General features: G+C 35.1%; 1 protein-coding gene across 1 annotated transcript; it reads right to left on the bottom strand.

Annotated features, from left to right (window-relative positions):
• Positions 1-1,040: 1,040 nt before the first annotated feature.
• LOC122721498 lies at positions 1,041-15,009 on the bottom strand. Its single transcript, XM_043949338.1, has 7 exons — positions 14,928-15,009; positions 12,898-13,087; positions 12,612-12,780; positions 9,391-9,579; positions 8,102-9,268; positions 5,669-6,353; positions 1,041-3,403 (listed from the first exon to the last, which is right to left on the bottom strand). Exons 1-7 carry the CDS (start codon positions 15,007-15,009, stop codon positions 2,760-2,762), a joined length of 3,126 nt encoding a protein of 1,041 aa, XP_043805273.1. The 3' UTR covers positions 1,041-2,759.
• Between the last annotated feature and the right edge of the window lie 1,110 nt (positions 15,010-16,119).

Raw genomic sequence — 16,119 nt, 5'->3', positions numbered from 1 at the left:
TTTTTCTTTGAATTTCTATTTTTTTATATTATATTATTATTATTATTATTGTTAAACATCAGATTTACACCGTATCTCCCTTTTCTTATTCCTTTAATTTCTATGTACTTTTTTTTTATCTAATCTAATATCTCTCTTTTTTTTTCTTTTCTTTTTTTTCTAGTCTATTAATATTTTTTATTGGCACTATATCTAACCAAATTATATTTCTATCAAAGAAAATAGAGTCATTTCATGAGATCTATAACTTAAATTTTGGTTAAATTACATATTAATTTAAACTTTTCTATCTATTAAATCTATTATTTCTCAAACTTTGATTATACAAATATAATTAAACTATTAATCACTTGGTCTATTTCTACTAGGGTAGTAAAATTTTCAAATAGAACATAATTAACAAATTCTTAAATGTATTCAAACAAAGTTGAGCACAAACCTTAACTTTCCAAAATCTTCCACAAGCTTTAGTTCTCTACTCTTCCTTTTCTTTCCCTTTGGAACTTTCACTCTTCCTTTCCACTTCTTCTTTAAAAAAAAATAAACAAATAAATCATATTAATACAATATTCCTCATACATATTCACATAAAAATGATAATAAACATTCCTATATCAAAACCCCTAACATACCTTTAAATTTTCCAACCCTTGGTTACTATTCACTCTCCCTCAACCTTGAATTTTCTCTTTGATTTTCTCTTCTTTTCTTCAAATTCTACTTTGGAAAGGTGTTGGGAGAAGATGAGTAATTGATTGGAGGTGAAATTTTGAAGCAATTTAGTGTAGAAGAGAAAAGATGGAGAAGTGGGGTTTATGCATGTTCACGGGAATGAGAAGAAAATGAATGGGAAATATGAATTCTCTTCCTCTTCTAGTCTTTTCTCCTTTCTTCTTTTCTTTTCTTTTTCTTTTTTTTTTTTGGTTAAGTGGCTAGCAAATTGCCACTTGTCCTTAAATTAAAATTTAATTTATCTTTTTTCTTTCTTTCTTTCTTCTTCTTTTTTTTTCTTATTTAATTATTTAATTATTTTTTTTCTGGGATGTTACAACTCTACCCCTCTTATAAAAATTTCATCCTCGAAATTTTATCTGTATTAAAGAGATGAGGATACTGTGCTTTCATGACATCTTCGCTCTCCCAAGTTGTTTCTTCTACTTTGTGATTCCTCCATAGGACTTTAACAAGAGGAATTCTTTTGTTTCACAGGTTCTTCTTCATATGACAAGTTTGGTTGTACATCCACAGATTCTGCTGGGAGGATATGAGAGGGATCTGACCTGTATCTTCTAAGCATGGAAACATGAAAGACATTGTGTATCTTGTCAAGTTCTGATTGTAAGGCTAGCTTGTAGGCTACCGGTCCTACACGTTCCATAATTTCATAAGGACCGATAAACCTAGGACTCAGTTTGCCCTTTTTGCCAAATCTCAGCACTTTCTTCCAAGGTGAAACTTTAAGGAATACTTTATCGCCCACTGAAAACTCTATATTCTTCCTTTTCTTATCTGCATATGACTTTTGTCTGTCTGATGCTGCCTTTAACCTCTCCTTGATGATCTTAACATTTTCTTCTGTTTGTCTTATCAAGTCAGGACCCACAAGCTTATCTTCACTTAGCTCTGTCCAGCGTAAAGGAGTTCTGCATTTCCTCCCATAGAATGCTTCATAAGGTGCCATTTTAATACTGGACTGGTAGCTGTTGTTGTAAGCGAATTCCATTAATGAAAGATACTTTTCCCAGCTTCCTTCAAATTCAATAACACAACTCCTTAACATGTCTTCTAAGATCTGAATTACCCTCTCTGACTGTCCATCTGTTTAGGGATGAAAAGTTGTATTGAAATTCAATCTGGTACCCAAGGCTTCATGCAATTTCTCCCAAAATCTTGATGTAAACCTCGGGTCTCTGTTAGATATGATAGAGAGAGGTACGCCATGTAGTCGTACTATCTCGTTTATGTACAATTCTGCTAATTTTTCAAGGGAATAATATGTTCTGACAGGTAGAAATGTGCAGACTTTGTCAATCTATCAACAATCACCCATACCGCATCTTTCTTTCTTGGTGTGGGTGGCAGACCAGTGACAAAATCCATAGTAACTCGATCCCATTTCCATTCTGGTATAGAAATTGGTTGTAGCAAACCAGAAGGAACTTGGTGCTCTGCTTTTACTTGCTGACAGGTTAAGCATTTCGAAATAAACTCTGCTATGTTTCTTTTTATTCCTCGCCACCAATAATTTTTCTTCAGATCTTGGTACATTTTTGTACTACCAGGATGCATTGCATATGGACTACTATGAGCCTCTTCAAGTATACTCTTCCTTAACTCAGTTATGTCTGGCACACATATTCTGTTTTGGAAATATAAGCAACCATCGGCTTTAATTTCAAACCTGCTATCCTTCCCTTTCTATATTTGTCTTACCTTCGCTGCATATTTTTATCTTCCTTTTGAGCTTCCTGGACTTGTTGAAGCAAACTGGGCCTAACTTTCAGTTCTGCAATAACAGCTCCGTCTCTCGCCAATGTCAAGTGAGCATTCATAGCTTTGAGCGCTAGCAAATGTTTTCTGCTAAGAGCATCTGCCACCACATTTGCTTTGCCAGGGTGGTAGTCAATAATACAATCGTAGTCTTTTAACAGCTCCATCCATCTCCTTTGTCTCAAATTTAACTCTTTTTGAGTTGGCAAGTACTTTAGACTTTTATGATCCGTATAAATATAACACTTTTCACCATATAAGTAATGCCTCTAGATCTTTAATGCAAAGACTATGGCTGCTAATTCTAAATCATGAGTGGGATAGTTTCTTTCATGTGACTTTAATTGTCTGGAAGCATAAGCAACAACTTTTCCATCTTGCATCAACACGCAACCAAGTCCATTGTGAGAGGCATCACTATAAATTACAAAATCCTTACCTGACACTGGTTGTGTAAGGACAGGTGCCTCTATGAGCATAGCCTTTAATCGATCGAAACTGGCCTGACATTTGTCATTCCATTCAAACTTGACATTTTTCTGCAACAATCTTGTCAGTGGAGCAGCTATTTGAGAAAATCCTTTTACAAACGTTCTGTAATAACCAGCTAACCCCAAGAAGCTTCTGACTTCTGTAATGTTCTTGGGTGGCTTCCATGCAAGGATAGTCTCTATCTTTTTGGGATCGACTCTTATGCCTTCTGCAGATACTACACGTCCCAGAAAAGATATTTCATTCAACCCAAATTCACATTTGCTGAATTTAGCATAAAGCTGTTTCTCCCTTAGCATTTGTAACACAATCCTCAAGTGCCTATCATGCTCTTCTTTTGTCTTTGAATAGACAAGAATGTCATCTATGAATACAACAACAAACTGGTCTAAGAAAGGGTGAAAGATACTGTAATACCCGGCTAGACTCCGGTATCGGAATTCCTACCGTCCGGTGGAATTTCGGATGTCGGGAACTTCTAGAAAGGGTAAAGACATGTTTTATAAAATGTTTTCATGAATTTTAATGTTTTAAAGTATGAAACTAAATGAGCTTTTGCATGAAAATAGCATTGGAGGAAAACCCAGGTTCGGCCGCCGAAAGTCAAGTTCGGCCGCCGAACATGCATGCGTTTTGGAGGCACGTTAGGCCCCTGAAAGCATGAGTTAGGGAAGTTCAGGTTCGGCCGCCGAAAGTCAAGTTCGGCCGCCGAATATTGCATGGATGCGGAGGCACATTCGGCCCCCGAACGTGGCCTGGCCAGCCACCTATAAATGGGGCACTTAGCCGAAATGGGCGAGCTTTCTCCCATTTCTGGCCACAGCAAGCTTCCGACCTTCCTTTTTCAACTCTTGTGTTCTTCCTCCAAATCTCTACCATTTTTCTTGAGTTTTAAGCTTGCATTGAAGGTTTTGAGCTTTTAAACCAAGTTTTGGAGCTTTGGGAACTCAGGAGCTCATTTTCGTGGATCTCCAAGTTTAGGTCGTCTCCCTCTCGATCTCCAAGAGGTAAGAGCCGATCTTAAGCTCCTCATGTGTTTTAAGTAAGTTTTAAGTGATTTTATGGGGTAGAATGGCATGTATAGGGTTGTATGAGTTTTTAAGCAAATGTTAGGTTTTATGTGATTTATGAACAATGTGACATGTTTGAGTATGCTTGAAGTGTTGTAGTTGGGGTATTTGATGTTTTGAGGCCCCTAGGAACTTGTATGCATGTTTTGGTTGAGATATATGCATGATTGGTGAGTTTGGAGGCGAAAATGCACAAAGGAGCCAAGTTTCTGCCCTTTGGCAAAAACCAGGTTCGGCAGCCGAAGGCACTTTCGGCCGCCGAACATGGCTGGGGAGGCAGGCCTTTCGGCTGCCGAAGTTGCCCCCGAAAAGAGACTTTCGTCTCTGTCTGGGACTTTCGGCCGCCGAAGGTGCCGCCGAACCTACCTGAGTTTCGTCTCTGTCCAGGACTTTCGGCCACCGAAGGTGCCGCCGAACCTACCTGAGTTTCGTCTCTGTCCAGGACTTTCGGCCGCCGAAAGTGCCCTGTTCAGCCACCCCATGCATATCTCTATGTGATATTTTCAGGATGTTTTAGGGGGTTTTTAGGGAATATATTAGAGTTATGTTTATGTATGTTTGGTCCCTCATTGGAGTCCACCTGTGTAGGTTCGGACCCGAGGAACCAAGGACCCCAGCAGTGAGCCAACTGCTACAGAGTTTGTCAGAGTCAGCCAGAGGTGAGTGGAACTAAGCTTAACCTTTTAAATTAAGAAATGAAATGCTTTTATCATGCTTCATGCATCATGATCATATTATAGGTTGTTTGCATTAGAATTCACGACTATGCCGCATTGTATTGTTGTGATAGATGATAGTGGATGGACATTAGGATGATTCATTAGCCTTCTATATACGAAGTCCTGTGGTGCCCATAATAGGGCCGGGCAATATGAAGACCTGTGGTGCCCATAATAGGGCCGGGCAATAACTCCGAGTACGAAGTCCTGTGGTGCCCATAATAGGGCCGGGCAATACGAAGTCCTGTGGTGCCCATAATAGGGCCGGGCATGGAGTTGAGGGATTTTTGAATCAGTCCATCCGTGGTGTGATTTATTTGTGCAGTGACGCATTTCATGATAGCATGTTTTAAATATTCTTTTTTTATAGTTCTACTCACTGGGCATCTAGCTCACCCCTCTCCCCTAACCCCCAAGTTTGCAGGTACGGGATAGATAGAGAAGGCAAGACGAGAAAAAATCATATGTATGTAATAGTTAGTTTGTGGACATGACAATTGTATTATGATGAAATGTAAAAATATTCAGGATGTTATGTAATGAGGTTATTGAGGATAGAGTTGTGCTTGACCATAATATATTGTTAATCCCTTTTGTATATACATGATCTTATGTTATGATGTTTATGTAAACTAACTCAACACAGGTTGTTTTGCCTTTAAGGCTTGATGAGATCCCATAGAGGGACTATGTTATGTATATGACCAGAGTATGCACAGGTTGAGTTAGTCAATGACAGTATGTATGAAGAAAAGTTTTAATTTTTATGCATGTTGTTGATCATGTATGGGATTATACAGGTTTACAGGTTATATGTTAGGCTTGCTACGGGTCCCGGCGGCCTTAAGTCGACCCGGATCCTAGCGCCGATAGCGGTCCGGATTTCCGGGGCGTTACAGATACGATTCATCAAGTCCATAAATGCAGCTGGAGCATTAGTCAAACCGAATGGCATAACAAGGAATTCATAATGCCCATATCGGGTCCTAAACGCAGTCTTTGGAATATCTGCATCCTTTACTCTGAGCTGATAATAACCTGATCTTAGGTCAATTTTAGAAAAATCACCCGCTCCTTTTAACTGATCAAACAAATCATCTATACGGGGTAGTGGATATTTATTTTTGACAGTCACCTTGTTGAGTTGTCTGTAATCCACGCACAATCGCAGCGAACCATCCTTCTTCTTAACAAATAGCACTGGTGCACCCCAATGAGAGATACTGAGGCGTATGAAACCCTTATCGAGTAATTCTTGTAGCTGCACTTTTAATTCTTTTAATTCTGTGGGAGCCATCCTATAAGGAGCAATTGATATGGGTGTAGTGCCTGGTACAACATCTATGGCAAATTCTACTTCTCTTTCTGGAGGTAATCCTGGTAATTCATCTGGAAAGACATCAGAGAAGTCACAAACAGTAGGTTTCTCCTTCTTAGCCTCCAAAACACAGGCTAAGTATGCCTCACAACCCTTTCTTATCATTCTTCTGGCTGCAGTAGCAGAAATAACATTGGAGAGAAAATCTGATCTCTCACCCACAACTACTACTTCTTCACCATCCGGTGTCTTTAGCGTGATTCTCTTTGATAAGCGGTTGTCGAAACCGTCAAAAATAAACCTATTATCAACCAACAAAATAAATTTGTAGATAGTGGCAATAGGGTCGAACCACAGGGAATTGACACCAAAGATTTTCCTAATAATGACTAGGTAAAGTAAATAACAAGTAAATAAAAGAGGTGGGTTTTGTTTTGATTAAATGGCAAACGAAAGCAATAACTTAAATAGATGAGAAATTTCAATAAGAGAAACGCTTCTAGTTGAAGTATGGATCTTATTTCAGATTGTTTAGAATTGATCATTGATTCTTTAATACTCCTATTTATCTCAACAAATTAGTTTAGGATGTGGAAGACGCTTCTCACAATCCAAATTCCTCCTTAGTTCTAGTTTGATTAGGAAACGTTCGCTAATCAAACACTAGTTAACAAGTTGCCAAGGAACGTCCTTGGGGCCTTTGGCATCGAACAACTGTTGACTGCATTAAGACTTAGAGAAACCCAATTCTATCCTTGCCAACCGCGTGGTCAAGTTTAGATTATGCAATTTGATTAAATGTGTATTTGAACAACCTAAGCAATTACGGACCTAAATCATTCAAACAATATTACTTAAGCAATTTAAAAGCAATGGGCCCTTATTGATTCTAAAAGCAAAGTAATAATTATGGAAAGCTCAAATTGCATAAATATTGAGAATAAATAGAAGTTTAACAATGGAGATTTAAATCTCCCAATTCATCACAAAATCTGAAATTCACCAACTTCAACTAGAAAAGGATGAAATTTAGCCACTCATGGTGGACAAAATCTCAAAAGAAAGAAAAGAAAAGAAAGGAAGAAAGCTGCTGTAATTTTCTGCAGTATTGCTGAAGATGAGATGATGCTATGCTGGTTTGGATGCTGCCCTTATATAGCTGGAGAATCCCAATTTCAATTTGATTAGGGTTTTGGAATCTCAATTTGATTTGGTCTTCTTTGTAGTCTTTGATTCCTCCTTGGATTTTGTATTTGATTGGGAATGGAACTCTCCAAGTGAAGGGCGTGGCTCTTGGGACTGATCTTGTGGTGTTTGAAGTGGATTTGGACTTCTTTTCTTTGAATTTAGATTTTCTGCTCTTTTCCCGCCTCTGCTGTAAATTCTGCTGTCAAGGTGATTTGGGCAGTTTCTGCGAGTGATTTGGGCAAATCACTTGCCCAATCTGGGCAAATCGTTCTATGGGATTCAGTCCAGTTTCTGTCTCTGTCTCTACGAGTGATTTGACCAGTTTCTACGAGTGATTTGGGCAAATCACTGACCCAATCACTTCTGCCTGTTGCCTCCAGGTTTCTACTTCAGCTTGATTTGGGCAGTGATTTGGGCAAATCACTGACCCAATCACTTTTCTGTCATTTTCTGCACTTTTTCTCCATTTTTTCAATTTCTTCCTTTTCTGTAAAAACAAGGAAAAAACCATAAATTAAGCTAAATAATGTGTAAATAAACAATAATAAAGATCATAAAAATGTGGCTAAATTATGCTTGATCACTCTTCTTTCTACAATCAACTATAACTTGGTGTCTAAATAACCAATCTATTCCTAGAATCACATCAAACTCCCAAAAAGGTAGTTCAATCAAATCTCCATGAAAAATGTGACCGTGAATCAAGATGGGGCAATCTTTAAATACTTTACTGACAACTACACTGTGGCCAAGAGGATTAGTTACTACTATATCCTGGTCTAGTATTTCTGCTTGTAGTTCTTTTTTTTATTTGTGATAGGTACGCAAATATAAGAGTGTGTAGAACCAGGATCTATTAAAGCATGAACAGACCGGCCAAAGATAGAAAATATACCCATGATGACATCTGGGGAATCCTGATCCTCTCTAGCTTTGATGGCATAGGCTCTAGCAGGTGCTCTAGATTCTGGTCTATCCACAGTTTCTGACACTCTTTGACTAGAGGTACCTGTCGGCTCACTTCTACCTTTGCTTCTGGTCTTCTGAGTTACTGGTGTAGTTCTTTCTGTTGTTGGTGCTGAGGCTGTATGTTTCTTAGGACAATCCCTCATAATGTGATCCATAGAGCCACATATGAAACAAGCTCCTGTCAATAATCTGCAAGTACCAGTATGTCTCCTTCTGCAGTGGTTGCACTCTGATGGAAGACTTCTTCCTGAGCCTCCTGAACTGGCCACAGAAGCAGTCTGTTGAATAGATCCACTTGCTAAGCTCTGAGCTGCTTTTTGGCCTTGCCTTTGAGACTGGCTTGATCTAGTAGGTTGAAAACTTTTCTGTCTCTTACTAGAGCCCTGTGAAGCTATCATCTGCCCTTGACTCTGACTCTGACTGTGAGTCTGACTCCTCTGTCTTCTACTCTGGTATTCTTCCCTCACTTTCTCTACATTTAAAGCTGCATTCACCAGTGCTGAAAAATCTCTGATCTGAAGAGCAACTAGAAGCATCTTGATTTCAGTGTTTAACCCTTGCTCAAATCTTTTACATTTTGCTTCCTCTGTAGGAATCATCTCCCTGGCATATCTGCTCAATCTAATAAACTCCCTTTCATACTCAGCTATTGTCATCCGTCCCTGCCTTAAATAGATAAACGCCCTTTTTCTCTCCTCCATATATATGTCACCTACATATCTCTTTCTGAACTCATTCAAGAAGAACTCCCATGTCCTCTGTATTGGTTGCACTGTCTGTGCCACAGTGTCCCACCATTGGTAGGCTTCTTCTTTCAGTAGTGACATTGCACATACGAGACTATCTTCTGGGGAACATTGTAGTTGTTGAAGCACCCTATCTGTACTTTGCAACCAATATTCTGCTGCAGATGTATCATCTTCCTTTCGTCCTTTAAATTCTGTAGCACCATACTTTCTCAGTTTATCAATAGACGGCCTGGCTGGTGCTGGTGCAAGAGCCGGTGGTGGAACTATAACTGGCTGAGCCAGGGGCGGAGGGAGGGTACGGCAAGGGGGGGCACGTGCCGTACCGGCGACCGAAAAATGCTTTGAAGGGGGATGAAGGTGCCGCAGCAGTGCAGTTGCAGCCGATGGTGCCCTACCAAAGGGAGGCTCCTGGCTCCGCCACTGGGCTGAGCTACTCCGGCCACCTGCCTGAAAATCTCTGTTAATTGCTGCAATAAGACCTCCTGCTCTAGCCTTCTAGCACCAGGAGGAGCCTGTGGCGGTAAATGGCCAGTGGCCTCAGCCGGTACATGACTTTCTACCTCTTCTCCGACTTGAAGTTTTCTCTGAAGAACAGAGAGAACTTTAATATATATGGCATGTACATATCCTATAACATTGAAATTCATAAAATAGATCTGCATCAGGGTTACATCATATCTTTAATATATATGGCATGTACATATTCCTATACCTAACTATTTACCCACATACTACCTAGAGTCGACTAAACCTGCTCTGATACCACTAAATGTAACACCCCCTACCCGGTCATTTAATTAACCGAGTTGGAGATATCACATTTTAACAGTTCTCTTATTTTTTCTTTAATTTATATCATGTAATTCATGACTTTTTTTTTTTACTAAAAATCCGGCAGAGTTTTCCCTGAAATATGAGCTTAATTCCACCTGTGAATAGTAATACCACACTTCTATAACCTTCAACCTCAACCCCCAAACTTCTTTTAACATTAAAACAATTTCAATTCAGATCAAACACTTCATAAACCATCCCATTAATCTCAACACAAAAACTTTTACTAATAACCAATATTTACACCAAAGTTAAAAATATTCCAATATATCTAATTCTAATCATAAACCACTTTATCTCTAAAACTTTATGTACATGCCAAATTTCCAAAATCAACTTTATATAAAATTTACAAAATATACCCAAGATAAATAATGATGTAACTCTGGCTGGGTTGATGCAGATCTTGATCTACTGCTACTTGGGTCTACAACCTGCGCGAGGAAAAATAAATAAATTCCTACGCGCTAAGCAAATTGCTTAGTGGTGCTCAACCTTTTTTTTTTTATAAATAAAACATTTAAATCAAAATTCATTTAACCACAGTAAATTAAACCAATAACAATAAACTATATAGCAAATAATTTGAAATACAACTAAATCATATTATTATTTCGCATATATACATATTTTCATTTCATAGTCTTTTTCTTTTTCTTCATCATGTAAAAAGTTTTATTTTCTCTTAATACTTTTATTATTTATTATTATTATTTTTATATATTTCTTTTGGCCCCTATAAATTTAAATGGGACTGTTAAGTCAGATAAGGAAACTGTAACAGTAGGGTACAAAGTGCCAAATAACTGTATGGCTCAAAAGCTGAGTCTATAACTGTAGGGTACCTCATTGTATCCTAAAAATCAGTATAACTGTAGTGCAGTACTGCAAGATCTGTATATGGCATGCCACACCCTTAAACTAACTAACAATTCCCACCAAACTTACTAGAGCCAGACTTTAAATAAATAAAAACTTTCAATACGGTATAACTTTCCAATTATTCAATTTATAATACTTTATCATATTACAACTGTGCTTTTAAACATTTTCATATCATGTAAATCTATTAATGTAATTCAACTACATAAATTACAAATTCATAATTTCATCCTTAATTAATTAACTGTTATTCTTTTTAATTATTTTTTTTCTAATATAAGATATATATATATATTTTTCTACTTATCACAATATACTTATTTCAATTTTCTTTTTCTTTGAATTTCTATTTTTTTTATCTTATATTATTATTATTATTGTTAAACATCAGATTTACACCGTATCTCCCTTTTCTTATTCCTTTAATTTCTATTTACTTTTTTTTATCTAATCTAATATCTCTCTTTTTTTTCTTTTCTTTTTTTTTAGTCTATTAATATTTTTTATTGGCACTATATCTAACCAAATTATATTTCTATCAAAGAAAATAGAGTCATTTCATGAGATCTATAACTTAAATTTTGGTTAAATTACATATTAATTTTAAACTTTTCTATCTATTAAATCTATTATTTCTCAAACTTTGATTATACAAATATAATTAAACTATTATTCACTTGGTCTATTTCTACTAGGGTAGTAAAATTTTCAAATAGAACATAATTAACAAATTCTTAAATGTATTCAAACAAAGTTGAGCACAAACCTTAACTTTCCAAAATCTTCCACAAGCTTTAGTTCTCTACTCTTTCTTTTCTTTCCCTTTGGAACTTTCACTCTTCCTTTCCACTTCTTCTTTAAAAAAAAAAGTAAATAAATCATATTAATACAATATTCCTCATACATATTCACATAAAAATGATAATAAACATTCCTATATCAAAACCCCTAACATACCTTTAAATTTTCCAACCCTTGGTTACTATTCACTCTCCCTCAACCTTGAATTTTCTCTTTGATTTTCTCTTCTTTTCTTCAAATTCTACTTTGGAAAGGTGTTCGGAGAAGATGGGTAATTGATTGGAGGTGAAATTTTGAAGCAATTTAGTGTAGAAGAGAAAAGATGGAGAAGTGGGGTTTATGCATGTTCACGGGAAGGAGAAGAAAATGAATGGGAAATATGAATTCCCTTCCTCTTCTAGTCTTTTCTCCTTTCTTCTTTTCTTTTCTTTTCTTTTTTTGTTAAGTGGCTAGCAAATTGCCACTTGTCCTTAAATTAAAATTTAATTTATCTTTTTTTTTTCTTTCTTTCTTCTTCTTTTTTTTTCTTATTTAATTATTTATTTATTTTATTTTATTTATTTATTTATTTTTTCTGGGATGTTACAGTTTTCATCTCATCCTCTTATTAATGCAGTCTAGCACTTCTCACACCATGGAAAGGGACAACAATAAATAGTGCTATCAAAACTAACATGTGACTTGTTATTACCCATATGAACCTTTTTCATGGGATCTCCAATCACAAATGTTGGGTTTCCATCATTGTTAATTTCAAATTGGCTCAAGTCCCATTCCTCTCGATGTTTCATCTATTATTTTTCTCTCTAAAGATTTAGTCAGAGAATTGGCCAAATTCACTTTTGACTTCACATAATCAATGAAAATAGTTCCATCTTTCAGCAGCTGCTTAACAACATTATGTCTCAGACGAATATGTTTATTCTTACCATTAAAAGTTTTATTCTTTGCAATGGCTATTGCCGCTTGACAATCACAACGCATTGATATAGATGGTGTTGATAAAAAATTCACTAAATGCAACAGACTCCTAACGATCTATGCATATTTAGACTCTAATTTTCTTTAATCGACAGTTAGGATCATAAGGGATATTTACTGGTTTGACATTGAAATGTCCAAACTTCCTTAGAATCTTCTCAACATAATGCTCTTGTGATAGCATTGGACTATCATTTTTCCTTATGATTCTAACTCGCAAAATCACATTTGCCTCTCCTACATCTTTCATATCAAATTTAGAGGCAATGAAAGTTTTTGATTTACAACTATATCATAATTTGTACCAAAAGTAAATGCATATAAACAAATAATCACAGATTCATCATTTATACGTTTTGTACATACACACTTATCAATCATTTATACATTTTGTATATACACACTTATCAACTTCAACAGAGATAAAGTCATCACTCAACAAAACTTGATCAAATTTCTCATGGCACTGTTTTGGAGCTTGTTTTAAACCATATAATGATCTAAGAAGTTTGCGGACTTTATTTTCTTGACCAGAAACAATACAATCATTAGGTTGAACCATATAAATTTCTTCTTCCAAGTCTCCATTTAAAACTGTTTTTAACATCCATTTGATAAATAATAAGTTTATGCTTAAAACCCAAAGCAATTAATACTTTAATAGAAGAAATTCTGTCTCAGGAAACTAAAACAAGTTTATGTATAGAAGCTACATCAAACTTATAAATTTAAGTTTATAGGTTTCAGCATAACTTATAAACATGCAATCAAAAGTTTTTGAACCTATTTTTCATTTCTTAGGATCAGGAAGAATTGCTTTAGCAAGACATCCCCACACTTTTAAATATTTTAAGTTAGGTGTATAACCTTTCCAAAGTTCATAGGGTGTTTTATCAGTTTTCTTATAGGGTATCCTATTTTGTAGATGACAAGCAGATAATAAAGTTTCCCCTAAAGGTTATTAGGTGAAAAATAACTTATTAATAACGCATTCATCATTTCTTTTAATATTCAAATTTTTCTTTCCACTACTCCATTGAATTCTAGTGAATAGGGTAAAGTAAATTCACGAGCTATTCCTTCTTTCTTCACAAAAGTCATTAAGAAATATATTCTCCACCTCTATCTGATCTATATTTTTTTTCTAATTAATTGATTTTCCACTCCAGCTTTATACAATTGAAATATATCAAATGCTTCATCTTTGTTTCTAAGCAAATATACTTTAGTATATCTAGAATAGTCATCAATAAAAGTTGCATAATATTTTTTTACCACCTCTAGTAATGGTTTGTTTTAAATCTCCTAAGTCTGTGTGTATTAAATTAAGCAATTCAGATTCTCTATGTGTAGTTGAATATGATTTTTTGGTTGACTTAGATTCTACACAAATCTCACATTTATTTAAATATGTATTACTAGTGCCAGATATTATACCAAGATATTGTATTTTTTTAATATAAGAAGCACTAACATGTCCTAATCTAGCATGCCATAAATCAAAAGAATCAAGCAAGAGAGAACAAGGAGATGCATTTTCATTTGTTATTGCAAAAATATTGAGAATAAAAAGTCCCTGATTTCAATAACCTTTTCTAATAAAAATTTCATTTTTTGTCAGTATAATTTTGTCTGACCCAAAAGACACCTTAATCCCAGCCTTTCCCAATAGAGCTACAAAAATTAAATTAGCTCTCATATTAGGTATATGAAATACCTCATTAAGTGCCAAGGTCTTGCCAGATGTGAGTTTGAGAAAAACTTTCCATTTACCAAGGACACTTGCAGTCCTAGAATCACCCAAATACATGTTCTTCTCCTTCCTTCACTGTAGTGTAAGAGCTGAATGCATTTCTGTTTGCACAGATATGCCTAGTAGCACTAGAGTCTACTACCCATTCTTGCACATTAGCTACAAGAAAAGTTTGAGAAATGACCGCAGTAATAATATCATCTCCTTCAACTAAATTCACTTTTGTTTTAGGAGGATTGTTATTTATCACTCTTTTCCTGTACTGGGGTGCATCATGACCCGGCTTACCACATACAAAACAATATCCTTTCCTTTTAAAGATGGAATTATTAAATTTGAGTTTGAAATCAGATTTCTTATTTTCATACATGTTATTTGATTTGTGTACTTTTTCTTTGTACAAGATTTGCTCTTATAGCCAACATCCTCAGCAGTATATTTCAAATTCATTGAATCTCATATTTTTTCATTGAATCCCATATTTCATTGAATCTCATATTTCCTTGGCTTCCTTGTAGGAACAGTAGTTATCAAAGAAATTGTTAAAAAGAGTACCGATAATTATATACCTACATACCTTATTAGAATAGACCTAGATTTCATGCAACTTGGATCAACAGCAGGTATAGGTCTTGATTCTCAATCTTTGAGATATGAGGACAGTAGGCAGAAGAGACCCACCATTTGTAAAAGCAGAGACATTGATAATGTCATTGGAAGCAGGCAGTGCAAAAATAGAGACAGTAACAACATTTGGTTCCATTTGTGTAAAGATAAATTTTTAAGATTATTGTAAATATTGGGTAAAACAATAAAACCTGAGTCGTGTTGAACACTGTCCTTAAGGATTTATTTTGTGATCCCCCAGGATTAAACATGTTCTTCTGGGATTTTATTCCCAGAATCAGGACAACAAGAATTTATCTATGATTTATAACTCAGCAGATAACACAGAGAAAAGAAAGAATCAAGTAGAAAATGGGGAGTGAATATCTTTGTAAAGACGAAGACTTTTTATTGTGGAAAACTTGACCGCTATATATGGTTATAAGAATTTTGAAATAAAATCATAACGGTCATATTTAATATTATATTTAAATCTCATAAATAAAATATTTAATGACCATAAAATCTTTAATTATCATAAAATCTTCAACGATCATAAAATCTCTAATTACCATGAAATCTTCAACGACCATAAAATCTTTAATGACTATAAAATCTTTTGAAATTTAAACTAATTTTACAACATAAAGGGCATTACTTTTTAATAAATTAAATCAAATGAGAGCTATAATATTTTTGGATACACTAGCTACGAAACTCGAGATCCACTTCTGAATCATATAATATCAAATTACCATAGGTGAAAAAAAAGTATTCAAGATGAAAACTATGTTTGAAAAGTATAAAAACATGCACGAAAGAGTATTCACCAAACTTTGCAAATCAATAAGCAACAAGATAATTAAGCTTGGAACACATGGAATTTACCAAAAAGACTTGAACATGAACTAACAAAGCCCAGAGAAAGCAAAAGAATAATAGAGTTGAAAAAAAAAAATTTCACGTGGCCTGATTGCAATCCATTTTTAGATCGTATAACTGACTGAATCATAATAAAATACATTTTATTATTTTGTTATTTTAATATTTTATTAGATTTATTTGAAATTAATCAGGCTCAATTTTATTAATAATAAAAATTGTACGATCTATTGGGAGTAGTAGTTCTTCTAATTCATTAAAAAAAATTTTTTTATTGTAATCCCGAGGAAAGTTTAACTAGTTGCTCAAGAATTTTTCCTACACTGCAGTTAATCATTTTACGACTAGAATTATGGTTTGGAATTAATTTATGTTGAAAAATGTT

The sequence above is a fragment of the Manihot esculenta genome, chromosome 13, assembly GCF_001659605.2.
Source record: "Manihot esculenta cultivar AM560-2 chromosome 13, M.esculenta_v8, whole genome shotgun sequence".
NCBI lineage: Eukaryota > Viridiplantae > Streptophyta > Magnoliopsida > Malpighiales > Euphorbiaceae > Manihot > Manihot esculenta.
Note: the sequence above shows the minus strand (reverse complement) of the source record. Positions and strands in the feature narration are given on the sequence as shown.

Coding starts and splice junctions, on each gene's coding strand:
- LOC122721498 (XM_043949338.1), bottom strand. CDS start 15,009: ATGGAACCAAATGTTGTTACTGTCTCTATTTTTGCACTGCCTGCTTCC. Junction 12,781..12,897: donor ATCTCTGTTGAAGTTGATAA/GTGTGTATATAC, acceptor ATTATGATATAG/TTGTAAATCAAAAACTTTCA. Junction 9,580..12,611: donor GACATTTCAATGTCAAACCA/GTAAATATCCCT, acceptor TCTGTTCTTCAG/AGAAAACTTCAAGTCGGAGA.